We start from the raw sequence: 21,000 nt of genomic DNA on the forward strand, positions 1-21,000 counted from the left end.
GGGCTTGTGCTGCTCCCAGAGGCGTTTTCGGTGGCACGTCCCAAACTCTTCAGATTTTTGATCCCTAAGAGCAGTGATGGTGGTTTGGAACGTGATTTATGCCCCGCTCCTTCAGCAGGTAGCGGCATGCTGTCTCTGAAACTTCCCAGCCAGCTTCGCTCCTAAGGGTGTGTGCGAAGGCACGTTCTGCTTAGCCTCTTGTGCCCCAGCTGGCATCTGACTGAATACAGGGTCTGCTTTAGGTCTCTCTGTAGACCACTTTGTATCTCTCGGCTTACATCCTGGTGCAACACGCTGCCTTACGCTGTTGGCAGGATGCATTGCCTTTTCATCTTTCATAATGCAGTCTCATCTGGGACTTGGGTGTCCCATAACACCTGGTTAGGTGTTGCTGTCATTTAACGCGCAATTAATATGTTCATCTATAGCTGTGACTCAAAGGTCTTTGTTAATGGAACTGTTGCTGTACAAAAGATGAGAGGAGTCATCAATACAGAAGGGTCGGACTATTGTAAAGAAGAATGAGAGAAAGAGCAAGGGTTGGAATAACAAGTGAGTGCCACCTAGGAAGACAAAATGCAGCGGTATGGGGGAGCACAGTTCTTGAAAACAAATAGTTCAAACTGCAATACTTTGAAGTGAGGTCTCAGGCTTTCCCTTGGATATTTACTTTAGTGGACCCAGCAGGTCTGTTTAACAGGCTTTATTGACACATGTTGAACTGGCTATAGGATTTTTTTTTTTTTTTTTTTTTTTTAATACTGTGGCCCAAGTGCTGTCTTGGGTTCAGTGCTTAAATTTATGGGAACAGAGCAATGGCTCCTATGGGAGATAACACCTCTGAAGTAACTAACCCTAGGGAGCATGAGGAGAAAGAGTGAGCAGCTCACTGACTGCTCAGGTAGTTCTGAGTAAGTTCACAGATTTTTCCTCTGTTTAGTAGGGAGGCAAAGCAGCTAGTAGGGTTTTTTTAAGTATGTTTCAGAACTGAGCCAAGTAGCACTGCCAAGGTTGCAGTAGTGTCATTTCCTCTGCTTTAACTGGAAGTGGCAAATAACACTCCATATTGTATTACTGGAAGTAGGAAATAATGCTGAATATTGTGTGCTAAGACCAGCCCTAGGCCCAGAGAAAAATTCTCTCTGACCTTGGTCCTTCTGTAATGATTGCACAATGAGTGACAAAGCATCCAAAGACATTTGTGAAACTTCTGGACTAGCATCTCTTCAACATCAGTTCCCAAACTGCTTGATGAATGCTACGTGCGAACTCAGAGGTTGTTCTCATGCTGTGACATAGAGACTTGCTGTGAAGGTTTAGTGTCTCTGAAGTACTTGAAAACAGTACTTTGATGAGTGATGCTGTCCCGGAACCCTACATGAGTTGTAATTCAGCGGTAATTGTGCTGCTGTGTTTTCAGAGTCAATGTTGACCTTATATTCTGTCCTATTTGGACTGCATGGACTTTTCATGGGGCAGGTGCTGCTGTTTGTTGTTGGAAGAAATAATAAACCAGCTGTAGCTACTGTACGTCCTGATAAGGCTGCAGTGGAAAAAGTGAAGGCCATCTGAGTTGTGACTTGACTCTTGAGCTTTAACTGAGCTCCACATGGACCATAAAATGTGTTTCTCTATTTAAGTTCACATCATGGATTATCAGGCCTCCATGGTAAAATGTCAAGCTCTGGAAAAAGGCCTCTCTTCTAACAGAATTTCTGGCAACTCTCTTGGGAAATCTGATCTAAGAAATTAGTATCTCAGAATACAGTATCACAGTCCGATTAAAAAGAGGAGAGGGAGCTTGAGTGTACCAGTGAGAACTTCAGATATCATTTAATAGATCTGACCTGCATTCCCCTTTGCTGTTTCTGCCCTTTCAGGGGAGACCAAGTTTCTGTGGAAGTTTTCCTTTATGGGGTCTCACGCAGACTGATGAGCGTCCTCAATAAAAAATAGAGGGGCAATTTTTTTTATTTCTTTTCATGTCTGTGGAGCCATTAGAATAATTATCACCTAGCTGTTTGCACTCTGGGAATAGGAGATAAAACATTTTGTCTGTTTGCTTTATGGACCCAATTAGAGTCATTTGGTCAAAGAACAAAGTTTTAGAAGCCTCCACATAAAGTGTGTGCTGCTTGCTTGCTGCTCAGGCTTCTTAATCTTCTCCCTGAATAATCTAGTGCAAGTGGAAAATGCACATGGTACAGATTTCGCCCATCTGTAACCTGTTTTACACCAAAACTGTTTGACTACTTTGTTTGTCTGGGTCTAAATAAAGTTGATTTCTTTTTAAAGTTGATTTTTACGTCACAACTCTTCTGGCTTGCCATTAATTGCGCTCTGTCCAGTTGTTAGGTTCCTCTCGGTTTTGATGCTGGATGTTCCCAGCATAGGGAAAATCAATGAACGTTTTTGATCATTTAGTAGGAATGATTTTTTATTATTTATGTGAACAGTTAGTTCTAGTTGTGAATTTTTGCAGAGTGAGTGGCTCTGTTGGATTTGAAGAGGTAATCATACTTGGGGATTCGTGAGTTCCTTGAACTAGTTAATTCACTTTTTTTTTTGTGTAAGAGATGATGGTTGTCATGTGATTCAGTTTTAATGGTGGTTTCTGGAAAGTATCTTAAGTGGTTTACACCCAGAGCCTGAAGTCTGTAGGCAGGTGGTGCATTGTCACGTTCAATTTGAAACTGCTACCTGGACAGTATCTCTGACAGTGCTGTGAAAAAATTTTCAGTACTACCATCTATCCTGAGACTAGCAATGCTGTCAAAGCTAGTTTGACTGAGGCAGCTGCCTGGTTTTGGAAATATGCAAGCTGTTGCATGCACAAGTGTCCAGCTGTTGAAATAGTAAACTGCTTGCTTTTTTTTTAAGGAGGGTGAAGGGAAAGGAACCCCTGTTCCTGTCTCAATGAACAACGAAACAAATGACTTGTAGTTGACCTTTTCCTTTCTTATGATAGTTAAAGTTAGAGAATTGGTGGCTTTATTTTTTCCCCTTACATTTCCCAACTTCATGTAAGTGAGAATCCTGTCCAAATAGTATTTAATCAGTGCATTTAACCCCTTAGTGCTACCCTGTGGGGGTGGGGGGAATAATTTTGTGAGTGCTTTCAATTTGCTCTCACCCCTCCTAGCATACAACGGAGAGGGCCTGGACTTAAAGGCGATGACTTGACTCTTCAGTTGCTCTACCTTTTTGAGGCACTAATTTTTTTTCAATTATTTGGTTTTGTATTTGACTGTTTCTCTTAGGAGAACATTTTGTTTCCTGCTCAGTTTGTAACTGGCTAGAATGTTCCAAAGTCAGCAGTCTAGAGCCCTGGGTGAGGAGTTTGGGTCGTGCTTTAAGTCACTACCACTGCTCTTAGGGACAAAAAACCTTTAGAACTTGGAGTCCTGCCAGTCCCATGCTGGAGAGCACAAGAACCTTGATGAGAATCCTACCAGAATGCAATTCTGCTTCTTGGATATAAAGGTAAATATTTCCCTCCTCTGTCCGCTGTCACTTGGTTGTTTTGGTTTTTTTGGTTTTTTTCCTCTCTAATAGCTTGCACCTCAGTCCTGTCAACTTTGTTTAAGAAAAAAAAAAAATCCACCTTATTTCATAATGTTTATATATCTGAGAAGATAACATTTATCTTAATCTTTTCCTGTGCTACAGATGCAATGGACCAGCTCGAGCAGAGGGTAAATGAATTTTTTATGAACGCAAAGAAAAACAAACCTGAATGGAGAGAAGAACAAATGACATCAATCAAAAAAGTAAGGATATCACAGGAGTGGGTCACATTTTTCTTTTGCAAATGAAGATAACCTTAGGAAAAAATAGCTTATGATTGATGGAGACGTAAGTGTTCACAACTGTGACTTCCCTTGGGCTTTCACAGAGATGGATAGAACTACCTAGAAGGAGAAAAATGACTGAAAGGTTTCTTTGATCAAGCATTTCTCTCAAGTTTTACCTAGTATTTGCTAACATTTTGAAAATTATGATCCTGAAATGGTGAGGAAACCAGGTACTAAATATTCAGCTCAGACTTTTTGTTTCTGCTTGTGTGATATGAAGCTGCGTAAGTTAATTGGCTTTCCTTTAGAGGATATTTTTCAAGCTTAGCTTCAGCATTTCCTGTGATTCTGCATATGTCCTCGTATATGTTATATATATGGTATATGTAGCTTTAGGGAGGGAGGAATAAGAAGATGGATATGTTTTGGTTTATCCTTCAACACTCATGCGCTGGTGGTGGTATTGTTAGCAAGGTAGTCCATCATTCTGTCAGGAGAAGCTCCTCTCTAGTCTCCTACACTTGCTACTTCAGCCCCTTATTTGGCCAAAGCAGGGGGGGTTCCTTAATTAATACAAATAGATTTATGTGTTTAAAAAAAAGAAAAAGTCAAAGCTCTGACTTCTCTAGAATAAATGAAAAAATTGCTTTTGACTAGTTGGACCAAAATGTCAAGTAGCTTTTGCCTAAGCAAGATACTCTTCAGTGGAAATAGAGAACAAAAAGGCACTTAAACCTGTTTAATTCTAGAGTAAAAACATGTGTAAATATAATTTAAAAAAAAAAAAGTTTGTCTGTGGATTTTCATTAGTTAGAGCAGATTTTTAAATTGGATTGCTTTAGTCAAATTATTTTATAATACACTTATGAGTCATATAAATGTATTTTAAAATAATTTAAGCTATAAACTATATACATCATTATCTCTACTTAACTGCAGTCCTGGAAAGGCCTCCCTTCACAGTACTGTTTAGCATTATTTTGAAGGGCAGTAGTATCTACAATGGTCCTAAAGATCTATACAAAGTAAAAGACATCATCTCATTTTGAGGCTGTATAATACAAAATAAATCCAAGACTGTTTCTATTCTTGTAGCATTTCTTGCAGAAATCTAAATATCACTGCAGCAGGAAGTGTCCACATCTCGTAGTATGGCTTTTTCTAAAGCACAAACAAGAAATTGCTATGTAATACATCTCTCATCTAAAATATAGCTGATTGCTGTTTACTGTAGAGTTTCACAGTCTTTCTGAAAACTGACGAATTCCTCCTTTTAACTTACATTTTGTGCTGGGTAACAACAGCTTAAAATGACTGAAATTCATTCTGTTACATTCATAATTTAAAAAAAACCTCTCTTTGTAACAGGATTATTATAAGGCTTTGGAAGATGCAGATGAAAAAGTGCAACTGGCTAATCAAATATATGATTTGGTAAGTAGACACAAGGCTCATGGTGAATTACCTGAATTTATGCCCAAAGGAGTTCTAAACATTTTGATAAGCACTACAGCTGTGATACCTGTACTGTTATGTCAGCTGCATACAGATAGTTTTGCCAGTGAAAGAAACATTTAATATTTTATTGAATTTTAAGAGTTTTGTTGCTTTGGGTAGTAAAGTGTCATTTAAATATAAAACATGCAGAAATAACTTTAGAAATCCTAAGGTTTTCAGGCATGTTGATTTTCTTAGTGATTTTTTTCTGAAGAGACACCACAAGTAAGTTACTCTTCTTACAGTATGTGGGGTTTGAATTTTAAGTGTATTTACTTTACATTTTCTCAGAGAACAGAACCCACAAGTCAGACTGTGCTAAAATGTAGCAGACATAAACCAAATATTTCGTGTCTGCTTTAGTTCCACTTCAGCTAACCAAAAGTTAGTTCCAAAAGTTGGAACTTATCCCCTCTCCTTTGGTTAGCTGGTAACTGCAAAAACCTGTTCAATTTTTAATAGTTTAGAGATAGGTACAGTATTCTTCTGTGTGAGTACAGATGAAGAAAGCATTTGGAACTCGGTGTTTCTTTCCATGATACTAAGTTTAAATTTTTTAAGGCAATTCTCTATACCCAAAAGTATGTCATACTTTACTCAAACGCACAAGAGTCTTTACATTTTGAGTTTAGAGACCCTCTTACTCAGTACTTAAGCTTACCGATGTGTATAGTGGCATACAATTTGCAATTCAGTAAACTTGCAATTTCCCCATGCAGCCCAACCTCCTCCGAAGTGCATGTCATGTACTGTTCTTTCTCTTTTTCTTTCTCTACCCGTATCTACAACACTCCTAAGTCCTCTTAATCTTTTTTCCCCAAAAGAAACACTTAAGGTTGTGGCTTGGAACATTGCCTACAGCAAGATGAAGGCTTCTAGATGCTGAGCCAACATGCGGCCTTATTGTATCCTGTGATTGACTGCACAGCTTTGGAGCAACAGGGCTATTTGGTGTTAATTCTAGTATCTCTGCTGAGTTAGGGAAATGTAGGTGATCGAGAAGTTACGCTTCTGTGTGGTTTTATACGTGCTGAGTGCTGCATGAAAGAGAATTCCTGGAAGGGAAATATTTAGCAGGCCTGAGATTAAGGTGTAGATTAAGGGTGTAGATATTCATGTTCCAGAACTGGATGCTATTTATTGTTGCTTTGTCTCAAAAACAGGTAGACCGTCATTTGAGAAAATTGGACCAGGAACTTGCTAAGTTCAAAATGGAACTTGAAGCAGATAATGCTGGAATTACAGAAATACTAGAGAGAAGTAAGTGTGTGTGATTTTCTTTAAGTACTTGACAGATTTTCTGTCAATTTGCAAAATTAAATTATCGTAAACTTGCCAGTGGCCTGCAGTATTTCTATTTGTTCCAAAATTGTGTTTTGACCCACATGCTTTTCATCAGTCTGTGATTCTCAAATGTTAGTTTCTACCTGAATTTTCACCAGTAAAGTCAAAATACAACTGAGTAATTAGAATAGTTGTTTTTTTTCACACAACTCTTGCACTGGTGAATTGCTACAGTAAGGTACAGAATTCTTTAAACCCATTTTTAATGACTGTAGGTATTCAGACAAGTACTTCAGCCTAAGCTTGCCACCTACCCAGTTGAAAGCATACCATTCCTTACTTGAAGATTGTCACCAAATTGAGGAGTATATTTTAGAGTGTATTTTGGATATACGTGTGGAGTGTCAAGTGAAGTTAGGTACTTGGTGGTTTTCTTTTTTTAAAGGGGAGAGAATGGTTGTTTTCTAATGGGGTAGCAATGGAAAAGCATTTTGGGTTAAGAAACCTACATGCTTAACAAATACATTCAGAATGTGAACAAAAATGGCTTTTTGACCAACTTGGTGTAGAAGAATCTGGCCTTTCTGTACATGTCAGCATTTAGACATCAGGTTCAAATGTGATTATGATAAATTTCAAAGTTGATTTAACTACTGTGATTATGGAGCTAAGAGGCAGTGACTGTTCTTCATATGCAAGGACGGTGAAAAGAAACCTAAATCATTTGAAGACATTAGGAATAAATATTCTTTCTTTCAACCTTGTGTGGCTTTGTCATAAAAGCTGGGATGTTTTGGATATCTTATTTGTAACTGCTATTACAAATAACACAAAAAAGAAAACTGCAAAGTAAGTGCTTTTAATGAACTAGCAACTACAGGAAAGGACCAGTTCATTTTAGTTGGAATCCCGGCTGCAGTTTTAAGACGTGATACCACCTTCATTTGAGCTATGTGTTTGGTGAGGTAGGTAGGTTGAATTTCAGTAACTCAAACCAGAAATCTACAAGGTTGCATGTTACATCTTTAAGGTATTTACTCTTCTTTTTTTTTAACAAAGTGAAAAGTAGAAGCCTCTTAACATTTTTAGCTTTCAGAAAATACATATTGTTGAGGTTCCGCCAGAGGGCAGCCTTTGGACTAGTTCGTAACATGATTAATGTTAGCACACCCAAAATATCTCCTTATGCTTTGAACCTCTTCTAGAATAATTTTCTTTAAACTTTGTAATACACTTATGTACGTTTTTGAAAGCACTAAAAAAGAAGGAGGTAGAGAAATGCTGAAGATACAGATTTTGAAAAATGAATGCAAATTACTTGCTTGAATTGTCTTCTGTATAAATGCAAGTTGGTAGGTATTGCAGCCAGTTCAAAATCTTTTTGCCAAAGATTGACACACAAGCTGTTGTATATTTTTCTAATGGAAATTTGTGGTCAAAGTGTCTCCTATGCTGCAATCATTTACCCTCATATTACAAGAAATGTTATTCTTAGATATAGACTTGAGTTTGTGCCCCCCTGCCTTTTCTTTTTTCTTTGGATTGTTGCTCTGTGTATTTTGAATGTTAAAAAAATTTGGATAATGATCTGAAGCCCTTCTTGTTGAATGTTAGATCATCTTGAAAGATGTTGCTAGTGCTTGTGTGACTCAGTGTGACAAGATGGACTCGGTGGGACAAGATGCCTCGTTAATATAGTTTACCTTTTGCAATCTTCTTTTCAATTCATATTGGTGTAGACTGCCAGTACTTTTGGTACAGCATTCTCCAACCATCACCGGCTTGTGTGCAACTCATTTGAAAAAGTGGCATGTTGAGGGAAAAGTTGTTTTCCTTATTGGCCTTGATTTTAACTTCTCAATTTCAACAGTTGAACAGCAGCAGTTACCAATTTTTATTTTAAAGCTGCTGTTCTCGCTGGCTCCTGGTTGGACTATAGGAAGGGTTTCCACTCTAGAAAAAAAATCTTTCTGATTAAAATAAATATAACTGCATAGTGATTTGGTTAATATTGTAAAGACTTGTTTAGTAGCTAAAACCCAAAACCATGCCAATGATGACTCTGAAATTTTCCTGTCCTTTTTACCTCTCTCTTAGGGTCTCTGGAGCTGGATACACCATCACAGCCTGTGAATAATCATCATGCCCATTCTCACACTCCAGTAGAGAGTAAGTATTTGAGATTTGAAAACATGTCCACTTTTAATGTTTCCTTGTTGCGTAGTATTAGGGAAGAAAAAAAAAATCGGAACTCTTCTCTTCCTTTCCAAACGTTGGGGGGGAAGGCATAATGCAATTATGATAATGTCTTCAGAAAAAGTGCAAGGATGAAATAATAAGGTTCTACTGATGGGAATTAGTTGAAAGTGCTGTTTTGTTATCTCTAATTATAGTTTAACTTTCAAGCTGAAAAGGTTTTGCATTTAAGTTCCCTTCATTTGTTTCATTTAGAAAGGAAACACAATCCGTCTTCTCACCATAGTACCACAGATCATGTTCCTGAAAAGAAGTTTAAATCTGAAGCTCTCCTATCTACCCTGACTTCAGATGCTTCTAAAGAAAATACACCAGGTAATCTTAATTGTCTTGCATTTTATTGCTTTTTAATTGGAAGAAGAGAAACCCAACTATATTTGTGAGTTACTGTATTTTGAAATCAGAGGCTCATACCCTTTCTTCTGGGATTTTCAGTCATTTGAAACATGAGAAGTTGCAGGCATTGTTACTCATCTGTGTTGTCCATGAAGTGCATCAGCTTTGCTATCACTTAACAGCTGTATGGTAGCTGGTTTGTTTGGTTTTTTAATTTATGGTGGCTGGGTTTTTTTATTTACACTTCCTGGAAGAAGATAACAGTACAGTTTCATTCAGCCGGTAGTAGAAATATGAGAGATCAATGCATTATTATTTTGTGAAAAACAAATGCATACAACAATTTCCAAAATAAGGGAAAATAATTCTCACGCTTCTTTTTTTTTTTTTAACGGGTGGTCTGACGTGGCATTTGGGTAAAATAAAATAAAATTTTTTTGTGTGTTGTCTATTTTGGGGTAGTGAATAAAAAAAAACCCCCACAACCTTCTGCCCTTTTTCAAAATTAGGGTGTTTCATGGTTTCTTTTCTGAAAATAAAGATTGTGAGAGCTTATAGTAAATAAACTGCCTTACGTTTTGGAATTTAGTGCTGTTCACCAGTTTTAAGTAGTCTCCCTCATACCCATTTTACTTTTCTCTTGAAGGAACTTCACATGAGGTGGCAAATAAAGTGTTTGCAGCTGTCAGTCTGTAGATGGCCATGGAATTCTGTGTTGCATTAAAACTGTAGTTTTGTAGATTTGTAGTTTGATCGTAGATTGATTTGTAGTTTTTTGGAATGAAGATTGTTTTTCTTCAGAAACAGTATAGGTGTACAGTCAAACTCTTAATCTCTTCTTGATGGTTACAGTAGTCAGCATCATTTCAACGGAGATTGGGATTATGTAGACATGGACATAGCAGCTGCATCTGTCCTTTGATAGCTGAATATGATAGTGAGGACTGTCTTTCTAACAGGACTCCTTGCACATGAGGAACAAACTCCCTTTTTTTTTTTTTCCTTAAGCCAATACTGGCTGGGTGAGATGTCTTTTAACTTAACCTTTCCCATGAGGAACAAACCCCCTTTTTTTTTTTTTCCTTAAGCCAATACTGGCTGTGTCAGATGACTTTAAACTTTTTTCCAAATGATCAGACTGCTCTGATGCATAAATGGAATTTCTACTCTTTCACTGGTTGTCATATATAACTCTTCTTAAAATGCAAAGGAATTTAGTTTCATTTTGAATTTCATAAATGTGTTCTGTTCATCAAGGGTGTCGAAACAGTAATTCATCATCCTCTTCAAACAATGCATACAATACAAACTCTTCTCAACCATTGGCATCATATAACCTGGGCTCATTATCTTCAGGATCCGGGGCCGGTGCAATTACCATGGCAGCAGCTCAAGCAGTGCAAGCCACGGCGCAGGTACTGTCAAAACATTCTTGTCATTCTGCCATCCACTGTTGACTAAGAAGAAAGACTAGTGATTTTTTTTCTTTTTTTTTTTTTTAATCTGAATTCCCATGGTCAGTCTCAGCTGATGGGATTCAGTTCTCATATTATCGTTTTTGTTTATATGCTACAGTTTCATCCTGTAAAACTTGCATAAAGGGACAGCTTGTTTTCTAGCTTTTCCTGTGGGATATTCTTACACCTTTTTACCACTTACTATACAAAATTTTGTTAACAGGGTAACTAATGAACCTGTGCAAATAATTAGCAATTAGCAGCCTAGGATGTCTTCTGTAAGAGCTCTACTGTGTAATCTGATACAATACCAGTATTCCTTTTAGATGAAGGAAGGAAGACGAACATCCAGTCTAAAAGCCAGCTATGAAGCATTTAAGAACAGTGATTTTCAGCTTGGAAGAGAATTTTCGTTATCCAGAGATTCAACTGGATATTCGTCATCAGCTCTGGCATCTACATTAACACAGACATTAAGTTCATCAACCACAGATTCACGAAGTGGCAGAAAAAGCAAGTAGGTTTTCTTGTTGACTGCAATTATAGCTTTTAAGACAGCTAAGCCTTATTTTAAAGGTCACGGGCCATATTAGAAATACTTCCTATTTAATATCTGGGAGGGGGGGGATCAGCAAAAGATAGTTATTGCCTGCTGGTCCTTTTTTGTTCAGGGTTTTCTTTTGTCCTCTCGCTTTTTCTTTAAACAAACTTACTCCAAGGTTTTAAATAAATGTCTTGGTTTGCTTTTTCATCTGTGATTATATTCTAGTTTCTTCCCTCATTTTTCTGTGGTCTGGAGAGAAGATTTGGCCTAATGGCAAATGTTGGAAACTACTCTGCTTTTGTAGGTGGTTTTGAAATAATCTAGAGATCTGCTTTACACCACTTCACAAATAATGACAACGCTTTCTGATGGCTGACCTTCTAGGACAGGAGACAGAATGAATTTTATTTCTGATTAAAATGAAATTTAAAAGCATTTTAAACAACATGATGTCACAACACATTGTGATAGCAATCACAAGTTGTGCTTGAAAGAGTTTGTCTCAGAATGCCCATTCTTCTAAATCAACTTGTGTGGTTGTCTCCATACAAATCTGTGTTTGTTCACAGCGCAGTTAATTGTTTTGTCTTAGAAGCATTTTTCATCTATGGATATCTCGGGTGTCAGATCTGACCTATAAGAAAAAGCATAGAATTTGTATTCTGGCACTGTTCCTGTGGAGTGATTGGTGATGCTTGAGTGGAGATTAACATAGTCATGTTCAAAACACAGCCATCTAGTCTACATGACATGTGACATTACTTACATGTAAACTCCTGTTTTATTCGTAATGCATTTTTATGGGGACTTTACACCAAGGCTGTTGATGGAAAATTTTGTGAAGAAAAACATTGATTAAAGCCATTTGACAGTTTAAAGCTGTTAAATTCCATTGATTAGAATAGCCTGTCTTGCACTTGTAAGCTGGTGAGATTTGTTTCCTTTTCCAAAGAGCATTCAGTGTTTCCGTTCTTGCAATTGTTGAATGATGCTTTGGGATTTACATACTGCAGTATTTGAGAATGAACAAAGTACTTGTTTTGTGATCCTTTCACTTGGCAGGAAATGAGTTTAAGTTACGATATGCGTGCTTTGTTTTTTTGGTTTTTTTTTTTTTTCAATTTCTTTAGAAACAACAACAAATCCTCAAGTCAGCAGTCCTCATCATCTTCCTCTTCTTCATCTCTGTCATCATGTTCTTCTTCATCTGCACTGGCACAAGAACTGTCTCAGCAAACAGCAGTAATACCAGAGTCTGATTCTAATAGCCAGGTTGACTGGACCTATGATCCAAATGAGCCACGTTACTGCATTTGTAATCAGGTAAGGATGGGCTCCAACCCAAAATATAACAAGAGCTGCTATTTTGCTATAGTTCAATTTCCTTCTCTGGTTGCTAATTTAAAAACATTCTGTTTGCAGTCTGGAAATTCTGGTCTGTTTTTATTTACTTACTGGTCATATGAATAATGTTACTGGTCATATGAATAATGAACTCAACTGTTGAAGCTAAAAACAAGCAAGTTTTCCAGTGATGTGACTTATCTGGAGAGTTTTAAACCTTTTAATGAAGACTTCAGGAATAATTAAATTAAAAATTGAACAGGTTCATAGTGAATTTAGTTAAAATTTTATGTTAGTAAGGGATTTGCCTGGTCTCTCCAGTTTTCCTTTTAAAAATAAAAAACCAAACAAAAACACAAAACCAAAACCCAGAAAACCCACAAACCAAAAAAAACCCCAAACAAACAAAATACTAGTTTTGTAGAAGCTATCATCTGGAAATTTGAGAGACTGAATGAGAACATGAGAAACTTTTCTTTAAAAATGCCTGTTCATATTTTAAACATTTTTGAGAGTGTTGGCTCTTTTAGCGTTTATAGAATTCTGTAAATCTTTTGAAAATATTGGGTTGCTTCAGATAAAGTGCTTGAAATTGTCATGCATGCAAGGGAAATGCCAGGCATCAATATAATCTTGAAAACTGGGCTGATAACATACTGAGCATGGTGTGCTTCATTCAGGTTTTGAATGCTGACCTTTTTCATCCAGTCTGAAATATGCAGAAGTATCTTTTGGACTGGCTTTTTTTTTTTTTTTTTTTTTTTTTCCTAAAAAATTTGTGAAAATCAATTTGCTTTGAACATGTTCTTTGGGTTTTTTAGCAAAAAAATTAAGATTGTTGCTGCTGTTAATGGAAAAACTCGTCAGAGGAAGAAACTTGAAATTTAGCCCTCTGAAAACATTGGTTGCTTTTAATTAGTAATACAACTATTAATAAGGGTTTTTCTTCTTATTTACTAGGTGTCCTATGGTGAAATGGTAGGCTGTGATAACCAAGATGTAAGTAACAAAGTTAAAAAGGTTCATGAGACGCTTGTGCATGTAACTATCACTTGCAGGATTTACTTTTCTTTGGAGTTGCTGTTAAGAGTTTTTGAGAGTAATGATGCGCTTATGAGTTGAACCATTCCTCAGGAAACTTCTCCTCATCTGTCCCTACAGTACACGTTCTTTTAGAAAGCTTCAGCCTTTATTGGGAAGGTTTGACATCTTTAAAATGCCCTTTACTTCTGGGAACTTTTAGCTATGTCAGTACTAATATCAGTTGTCCCCTTCAAATAAAAAGAGTTTTAGAAGGACAGTTGAATGTAATCGCGTACTTGCTGAGATGCTACATTTAAACAGAAGTGAGTGATTGCTTTTGTGTCGCTTAGTGTTGTCAGATGGAGTATTTTGAATCACAAGATACTTCTTTTGCTCTGTTATGTGAGTCCATATATGACTCCTAGAATTTTTATCACTTTCCTTGGTCTGTTGAGTGTATGTTGGGGACTGAGATCCTCCTCTCTTCTTGTTCTGTCCTCTGACTTCGTGTGGAAAGCAGAATCTATGCTTTTTACTCACACTTCATTTTCATAGAATTGTAATTGTGACAGGTGTTTCGAAAAAAATCCCCAAATCCCAAACCCTCTCTTTAACTCTGTTTTCATAGTGCCCTATTGAGTGGTTCCACTACGGGTGTGTTGGACTGACAGAAGCACCGAAAGGGAAATGGTACTGTCCACAGTGTACAGCTGCAATGAAGAGAAGAGGCAGTAGACATAAATAAGTTTCTTCATCTGGAAAACAAATTGCATACTGAAGGTTTTATAGAGGACTTGGGAGGGGGAGGAACCCCCACCACACTTCCTTGCAACCACTTAGGGGTTAACATAGCAGGCATAAGATCTTGATTTTGCTAGTTGTGTTTTAATATTGTAAGTAAATTATTTATGCACATTGATGTGCTACAGATACTATTCCAGTGAGCCTTGGATTGTTCCAGTGGCCGACATATGCAGACATTTGTACTATCAAACCATTTTCTCTTAAGCAGTGGGCATTCTACAATTACTCAATCTTCAAAAAAATTCCAAGAAGTCAAGATTTTAAATGTATGTTTTATATTCAACAGATATATTCTGCTGCATGTACTGTACTCAAGAGCTGTTATGTAACACTATGTATATAAATGGTGCAAAAAGTCAGTGCTTCTGAAAAAAAAATGAGACAATGGTTTTTAAAATGCCTTTATAGCTTTGGTTCTTTATGAAAATTAATTCAGCAGGCTGAAGAAAATGGTTCTTGTATACAGCGGGCTGTTGTCCTCTAGGGTACTTGAGTATGTAAAAACAAAAAAAAATGCTGTAGAATAAAACGAACTTGTGCCATTAGTCTTTATATGTTTCTGCTCCAGAGAAGGCGCAGGCCATAAGAGGAAAAAAAGGTGTTAAAGTGATGATAAATTTTTATACCAAATGTGTTTATTTTTTTGTGCAAGTAATCCTTTAAATTTGAATTGTATTAGGTGTTAAAATAAAACAACCTCAACTCCTCAAATTAATGTTTTCTGTACATTTGTCAAAAGAAGGTTTGTCCCTGAACTGGTTTCAGAAGAATATGGCTGAGTTTGCATAAGAAATTGCTTTCCATGACCCACGTTGAAGGATTGTTGTGCAGGAGGACATTTCTCTGGTGGGTGGATAACTAATACATACATGGGCAAATGCTGAAATACCAGTTGCCTTGATGTCTCTCTCTCCCAATGATCAGTGGCACCTGCTTAAATAGGCACAAAAGTAAAAGTTCTGTTTTCCATGTGGTTTATAAAAAAAGAAAAAAATCCCTACGATGTCAAGAGATACCCACGGGCAGGATTGCCTTCCTCTTTCCATGGCACAGATGGAAATAGGAAGGGGAGGAAAACCATGGTAAGTGTTGTCTTGCAGCTGCCATATTCCTTCCTGGACAGTGGTTTCCATGTAAAACTGAATACATGGTTCAGGAAAGAAGAAAGGGAGAAACAGTTCATCCTGCTGTAGAATCCCGAGGGTAACAGGGAGGAGCATGTCAGGAAGCCTAAATGCAGGCCCCTAAGTGCTTGGATCTGCGAGTTGTGCACATAGCACTGATCCTCAGATTAGACCCTGGACTGTGATTGTAATGGGAAGATTTTCTGTAGTTATGTTTTTTTTCCCCACTTGATTATTTTGGACATCATTTGTAGCTTTCCTTTTGTTGTTTCAGTATGGCTCTTTCATGCAGCAGCACTGAGCAGAAACAAGATTATTACTCCCTTTTTCTTCTTCCTCCTTCCTTCCACTACTCAAAAAAATACACTTTCCCGTCGGGCTTTTACTTTCCCGTCGGGCTTTTACTTTGGCACTGGGTTGCTCTTTGGGCTATCAGGCTGGAAGATCACGACCATGGTAGCTTTCCAAACCCATGCAGAGGAGAAGAGAGGGAGAGAGGCAGTGTTTTGGTGCGTAACTATGCAAATAGTGTCAAGGAAATAAAACGAGTTAAATTCATCAGCAATAGGAATATGTGCAGAAAAAGCAGGCTTCATCTGAATGAAAATGAAACCAGGCTTCTGTCACAACATTTGTTTAAAAGTGAAAAAAAGTAGGCATTTCGAATTCATGAACTGGGTACAAGTAGATGTGTAAGAAGGAAACATGATTATGGATGATGAATTAGACTTTGGTAAAATAATAGAATAGAAATTGGTGGAAATAAACATCAAAGAGCAGTGTAACTAAGGTTCCACTAAAACTGGGAACGGTGAACCCACTCTGTATGTATTTCTGTGGAAACCTCAGTCTAAAAAAACACTTGAGGACTAGAATATCTGGTTTTAAGTGAGGCTATTGAGACCATGGAGATAACAAACTATTTGTTCTGTTGGAAACTGGTGCCACGCTATGAATTGAAGTTAAATAAGCAACAGGTAATGTAGACGCCCCTTGAACTGAATGTCTAAGTCTCTAGGGCTAAGAAATAAGTCCACTGAGGATTAAGACCATGTATAGCAAAATCCCTCACTCTAGTGGTAGTCATACCTAAGGTGGTGCAGAGACTGCAAATCCAAACAGAAATTTCATTTTGTTTTTTTACTGTGAGCACTGGTTCACTGTTTTGTTGGACAATATAAATTACTTTTTCATGGAGGTGCTAGTTTGAGAACTCACAAGAGGAAAAAACTTAACTTTGTCCTCATTACTACATTAATATTTTGTGTCTAAGTTAAGAAAGCAGAAATGGACAAATGTGAAAAATGTGGGGAAAAAAAGCAATGTGTAAGTTGAAGATGCAGAACAACAAAACCTGCATATGCTTTTGTTTTGTTTTCTCCTGGACAGGAAGCCTGTGAGAGAAGCGTAAGGCTCAGTGGGTGATTACAGTGTAAAAGCAGTGAGCAGTGCAAGCAGGTACGTGCTGGCAGAGTCCTTGCCTCAGGGCCGGTTCTTGGAAGCTCCGCTGAGCAGGCAAGGCCAGGTTGATGTAGGCTACGTAAAGGCGTTGAGACAGGGTCTCTCATTAAAGCTTCTTTAAAAAACAGTGATGCGCTGGTGGAAGAGTGGAGGTGCCTTAATGTTACCTGGCTATTTGCAAAACAGAATAATAAAGAGTAAAGGAAGACATTACCAATATTCCCAACACGGAGAGGCTGCTAAAAGAGGCCAGCAGGACTCTGCTGCTCAGCAGATGCGTAACAGATCAGTTAGTGAGGGGTAAATGCTTGCACTTACATTGGGTTCTCAAAAATAACAAAAATGGAAAGCGTTAAAAGTAGCAGAACAACCTCAATGATACTGAGTGTCTGAGAAAATGGAAGATGTAATTCAACATTTGCTAAAATAACGTAAATATAATTCTCAATTTCATTGCAGCGGGGGCCTCTGAAGTAGTTACTGCTATGTAGGAAAGTGATTTTGGAGTTATGTAGGTAATTCTATGGAAACGTCAGCTCACTGCCCAGCAGCCGGTCAGGCAAGTGCTAAGAATGACTCAGTAGGAGATAAAGAGTGAAACAAAACTGTTTTACGCTCCGTAGATCGCTGGTGCAGCTAGTTCTTAACATAAGTAAAACTCGGTCTGCTCTGCTGTGAAAACGTAGCAAAACTAGGGAGGGCTCCAACCCGAGGATGAAAGTAGTCAAAGCTGTGTAATGACAATGCATCTGAGAAGCAGCTGCATTGCCTGGGACTCCTCTGGCTGGGAAGGAGGCGGCTCCGTAAGGAGGTAGCAGGGATCTGTAAGTTCAGGAGTGCTGTGGAAAAGGCGCGTGGAGGTAGCCAGTCCAAAGTGAAAGAAGAGCAGCATTTTTTCACACATGGCATGCTTAAATGGTAAAACTGGCCATAAGAGCTTACGTGGGTGTAAAATGTGACTGAGACATTAATGGAAGCAAAGCGCATAGAGGCATAAAATGCAGAAGTAACACATCTGGACCAAAAACTCAAAGACTGATCGCTAGAAATAGAGTTTGTAACCAGGGAGGTGTTCCTGGATGCCGGTGACAGTCCTACAGTCCTCTGCCGTGCGCCACTGAACGCTGTTGGATGCAAGACCGTAGGTTAGGTGACACTTTGGCACTACGCAGTGCAGCTGGTTTTAGTTTCGTCTCGATGCTCCAGCATTTGGGTGTATTCTTAGGATGAGGAGGTACCTGTAGTACCACAAACTGAGGAGCAATGTGCTAAGCCCTGTAACAGTACAGAAAGTGGTCTTTGCCTTGTAAACTGTGTTGTCTGTTTGCGTTGTGGAAAAGTAGCATTTTTTTTTCTCAGCTGTAGGTTTTATTTCTTCTAGGTCTGAAATGAGAAAGAAAGAGGAAATACATTTATGCTTCCTGCTCTGGAAATCCTGCTAGGTTGTCTCTCTGAAGACCGCACAATAATTTTCATCCTTGTCTTCTTTATTGAACTTTGCAAAATGTTGTTCAACCACAGCATAAAGATCAGAAATTCTGAGGTTTCTTTTCCCCTTTCTGTTCCCCCTCACCAGGGAGGTTCTTTCCACTGCGAGCTGGCTTTTCTTGGCAAGCTTTTTCATTTCCCACCTCATCCTGCTGGAATGCCTGGGCCGTGGGCTTTTCTCATTCTGCAGAGGTGACAGGTGACCGAGGGAGGACCCGGGTGGCTTTCGCCTCGACAGCAGGGGGTTCCGATTTGCACTCACACTGAAAATCTCTGAGAAGCGGAATTGCAAGAGGGTAAGGGTCTGAGTTTTTACCCTCTCTTAGGGGTACACGTGAATAACTCAAGTTAGGCCACTCTGTCTGACCACTCTCTCTGCAGTTTTGTTACTCTCCCCAGGATCGCCTAAAATGCTCTGAGAATAGTGTAACTAAAACAAGAAAAGCATCACTCTTCATTATATCTATACCGAGCTACTGTAATATTCCTCTAGAACTTTCAAATCCGTATCTTGCTTTTAATACTCATAGGATATTCTATAATGACAAGCAGCAGCTTTTTCTTCTAGATATATCTTGTATTTAGGAGGTATTTGAGCGTGCAAAAGTTGTCAGCAAGTTGCATGATTACTTACACACTTGTTCTTGCATACATCACATCATATTTTATAATAATAGTAGTTTACTACTTTATTTCATATACATTTAAAGTCTTTATTATAATGATTATTATAATAATATCATGACTTTTAACTGTTTGCTAACTGTATTCCCTTTGTCCACTGAAAAAAAATAATTCCTGTAGGTGTTGAGAAAAACCCCCAGCATATTACAACTACAGTAGAGAAATACTTGCCTCGTGACTGTACAAGAAATCTACCTAATGCAGTAGAAAATGATGCACACTGTCAGGATCCACCGCTGTTTTAACCTTTTTAAAGTGCTAGTGCTTATTTGTACCTTGTACCTTATATTATGAAAATTTCTGAGTGTTGTGACTGCTCTGTTCATTTGGAAATCTTTATTCAGGAACGCCATACACATTGAATGAAATCTGCGTGCCCACATCGATGAAACTGGCTACTGGCAATTAAGAAAAGTTTCACTGAAGACTACAAAGGGGATTCTTAAACTAAATGAAGAGGATGCAGCTGTTCAGCTACAATTAGTGTATTTTTCATAAAAATAACAACATTTTGGGGAATCCTAAGTATACTTCCATTGCTGAACACAGATTTGTTTATTAGGTTGACAGTTAAGCTCGGTTGTCCTAATTAGGGTTCTACTAAGACTTTCTTTACAGAAGACCAAGTAATAGTTAGACTGTATTTGCACACGTGAGAACTGGGGAAACAGAAATAGGGGAGCAATGCAAAGATAATTTTATATTGTTTCCACCCGCAAAACTGTGGCCCTGTGACTTCAAAGCAAGTTTTACTATTTCTTTTCAGGAAAAGACACGTGGGATAGATGTTTGGATAAACTTTGCAAGCATGAGTGTAGTTAAGTGCTGGAGGGGATCAGTCAGGGAAGTGCTATGGAATTAGAGAATCCTTTCTTGTCTGAAGGACAGGAATATTTTTCCCTGTGTTGATAAAGGAAATGTTTTTTACAGCTCCGTTTTCTTTTATTCTGGTGAGACTAAGATTGCAGTTTCTGTGGGGGGTGAAAAGAAGTGCTCATCATATTTAAAAATAATTTTAATGAATGTTCAGTTGTGTGGTTTGTTTGCAAAGGTGACCAGTTGGAGTGTTGACTCTGTGACAAATTCTTCCAGATGTGGTATTCTTGGCTTAAATTATTTAAAAATGTGTTTAATTTCTCTGCCATATTATTTGGAGCTAAATTAATCTCAGGCTTTTAAAGAAAGCACATTCTAGAGATGGATGGGTTAGTCAATAGTTGAATGAACTGACAATAAAAACCTGTGTTCCTTTAGTCAGGTCTGCAAAACGTAATGGTTCTCCAGTCAGCAGTATTGACCAAGCTGTTCCTTTAATTTAGGAAGGTATACAATACATTACCCAGGGATCTTCCTGCTAGCCTAGTAAGCTTGGAATGGCTTAGGAACTGAGGAATAAACAGAAGTTAAGCTGGGAGTTCTTTTAAAATTACCCTCGATAATTAAAATTATGTCTTAATCATTTTAATCCAGAGTAGAAATTTTCTTAAACACTGACTTAACTCATGCTTTTGCACAGAAAAGTCCTGATTTCAGAAGTAACGACGACCTTTGAGAGAGTCCCATCAGAACAGTTTTGCCCACCTCTTCTATAACATTGTTAGTTGCTTTTGTAAAACATAGACACAATCTAAAATATGCACTGGGAAAAACATCTCAGCAAAGTTTTAGCCCAGGACAGGAAAACTAAACATGATTTAAAAAAAAAAGAAAATTAAAAAATCCAACTTTCAGGTGTTTTGGTTAGTATCTCCATTAATGTTCAAGATTTACCAACTCTGAAGTACTTTTCATTTTGAAAGTTCTTTCCAAACACTCACGTAGAGCTATTTACTTAAAGACTTCTGTTAAGAGGGTAAAAGGAATGCACTGGGAATGTCTCTTTATGGAGGCTGACAAGCCTTTTA

At 37.9% G+C, this 21,000-nt stretch overlaps 1 protein-coding gene across 2 annotated transcripts; it reads left to right on the forward strand.

The window, feature by feature from the left end:
• The first annotated feature begins 6 nt into the window (after window positions 1-6).
• Window positions 7-15,028, forward strand: ING3 (inhibitor of growth family member 3). 2 transcript variants are annotated; one of them, XM_009638150.2, is made up of 11 exons: window positions 7-3,483; window positions 3,670-3,770; window positions 5,163-5,228; window positions 6,455-6,551; window positions 8,673-8,744; window positions 9,027-9,146; window positions 10,425-10,582; window positions 10,951-11,141; window positions 12,299-12,491; window positions 13,473-13,511; window positions 14,164-15,028. In XM_009638150.2, the coding sequence occupies exons 2-11, from the start codon at window positions 3,675-3,677 to the stop codon at window positions 14,278-14,280; spliced, it is 1,149 nt and encodes a 382-aa protein (XP_009636445.1). In that variant the 5' UTR covers window positions 7-3,483; window positions 3,670-3,674; the 3' UTR covers window positions 14,281-15,028. The 2 variants fall into 2 exon arrangements, with proteins under 2 accessions (XP_009636445.1, XP_035749594.1); XM_035893701.1 differs by having other exon boundaries at window positions 10,524-10,582.
• Window positions 15,029-21,000: the final 5,972 nt, after the last annotated feature.

This window comes from Egretta garzetta, unplaced genomic scaffold (genome assembly GCF_000687185.1).
Source record: "Egretta garzetta isolate BGI_Z169 unplaced genomic scaffold, ASM68718v1 scaffold64, whole genome shotgun sequence".
Taxonomy (NCBI): domain Eukaryota; kingdom Metazoa; phylum Chordata; class Aves; order Pelecaniformes; family Ardeidae; genus Egretta; species Egretta garzetta.

Excerpts from the sequence above, each read along its gene's own strand:
- ING3 (XM_009638150.2), top strand. The coding sequence starts at position 3,675 with ATGGACCAGCTCGAGCAGAGGGTAAATGAATTTTTTATGAACGCAAAG. Across the intron at positions 5,229-6,454 it reads CTAATCAAATATATGATTTG|GTAGACCGTCATTTGAGAAA; the intron begins GTAAGTAGACAC and ends TCTCAAAAACAG. Across the intron at positions 10,583-10,950 it reads CAGTGCAAGCCACGGCGCAG|ATGAAGGAAGGAAGACGAAC; the intron begins GTACTGTCAAAA and ends TATTCCTTTTAG.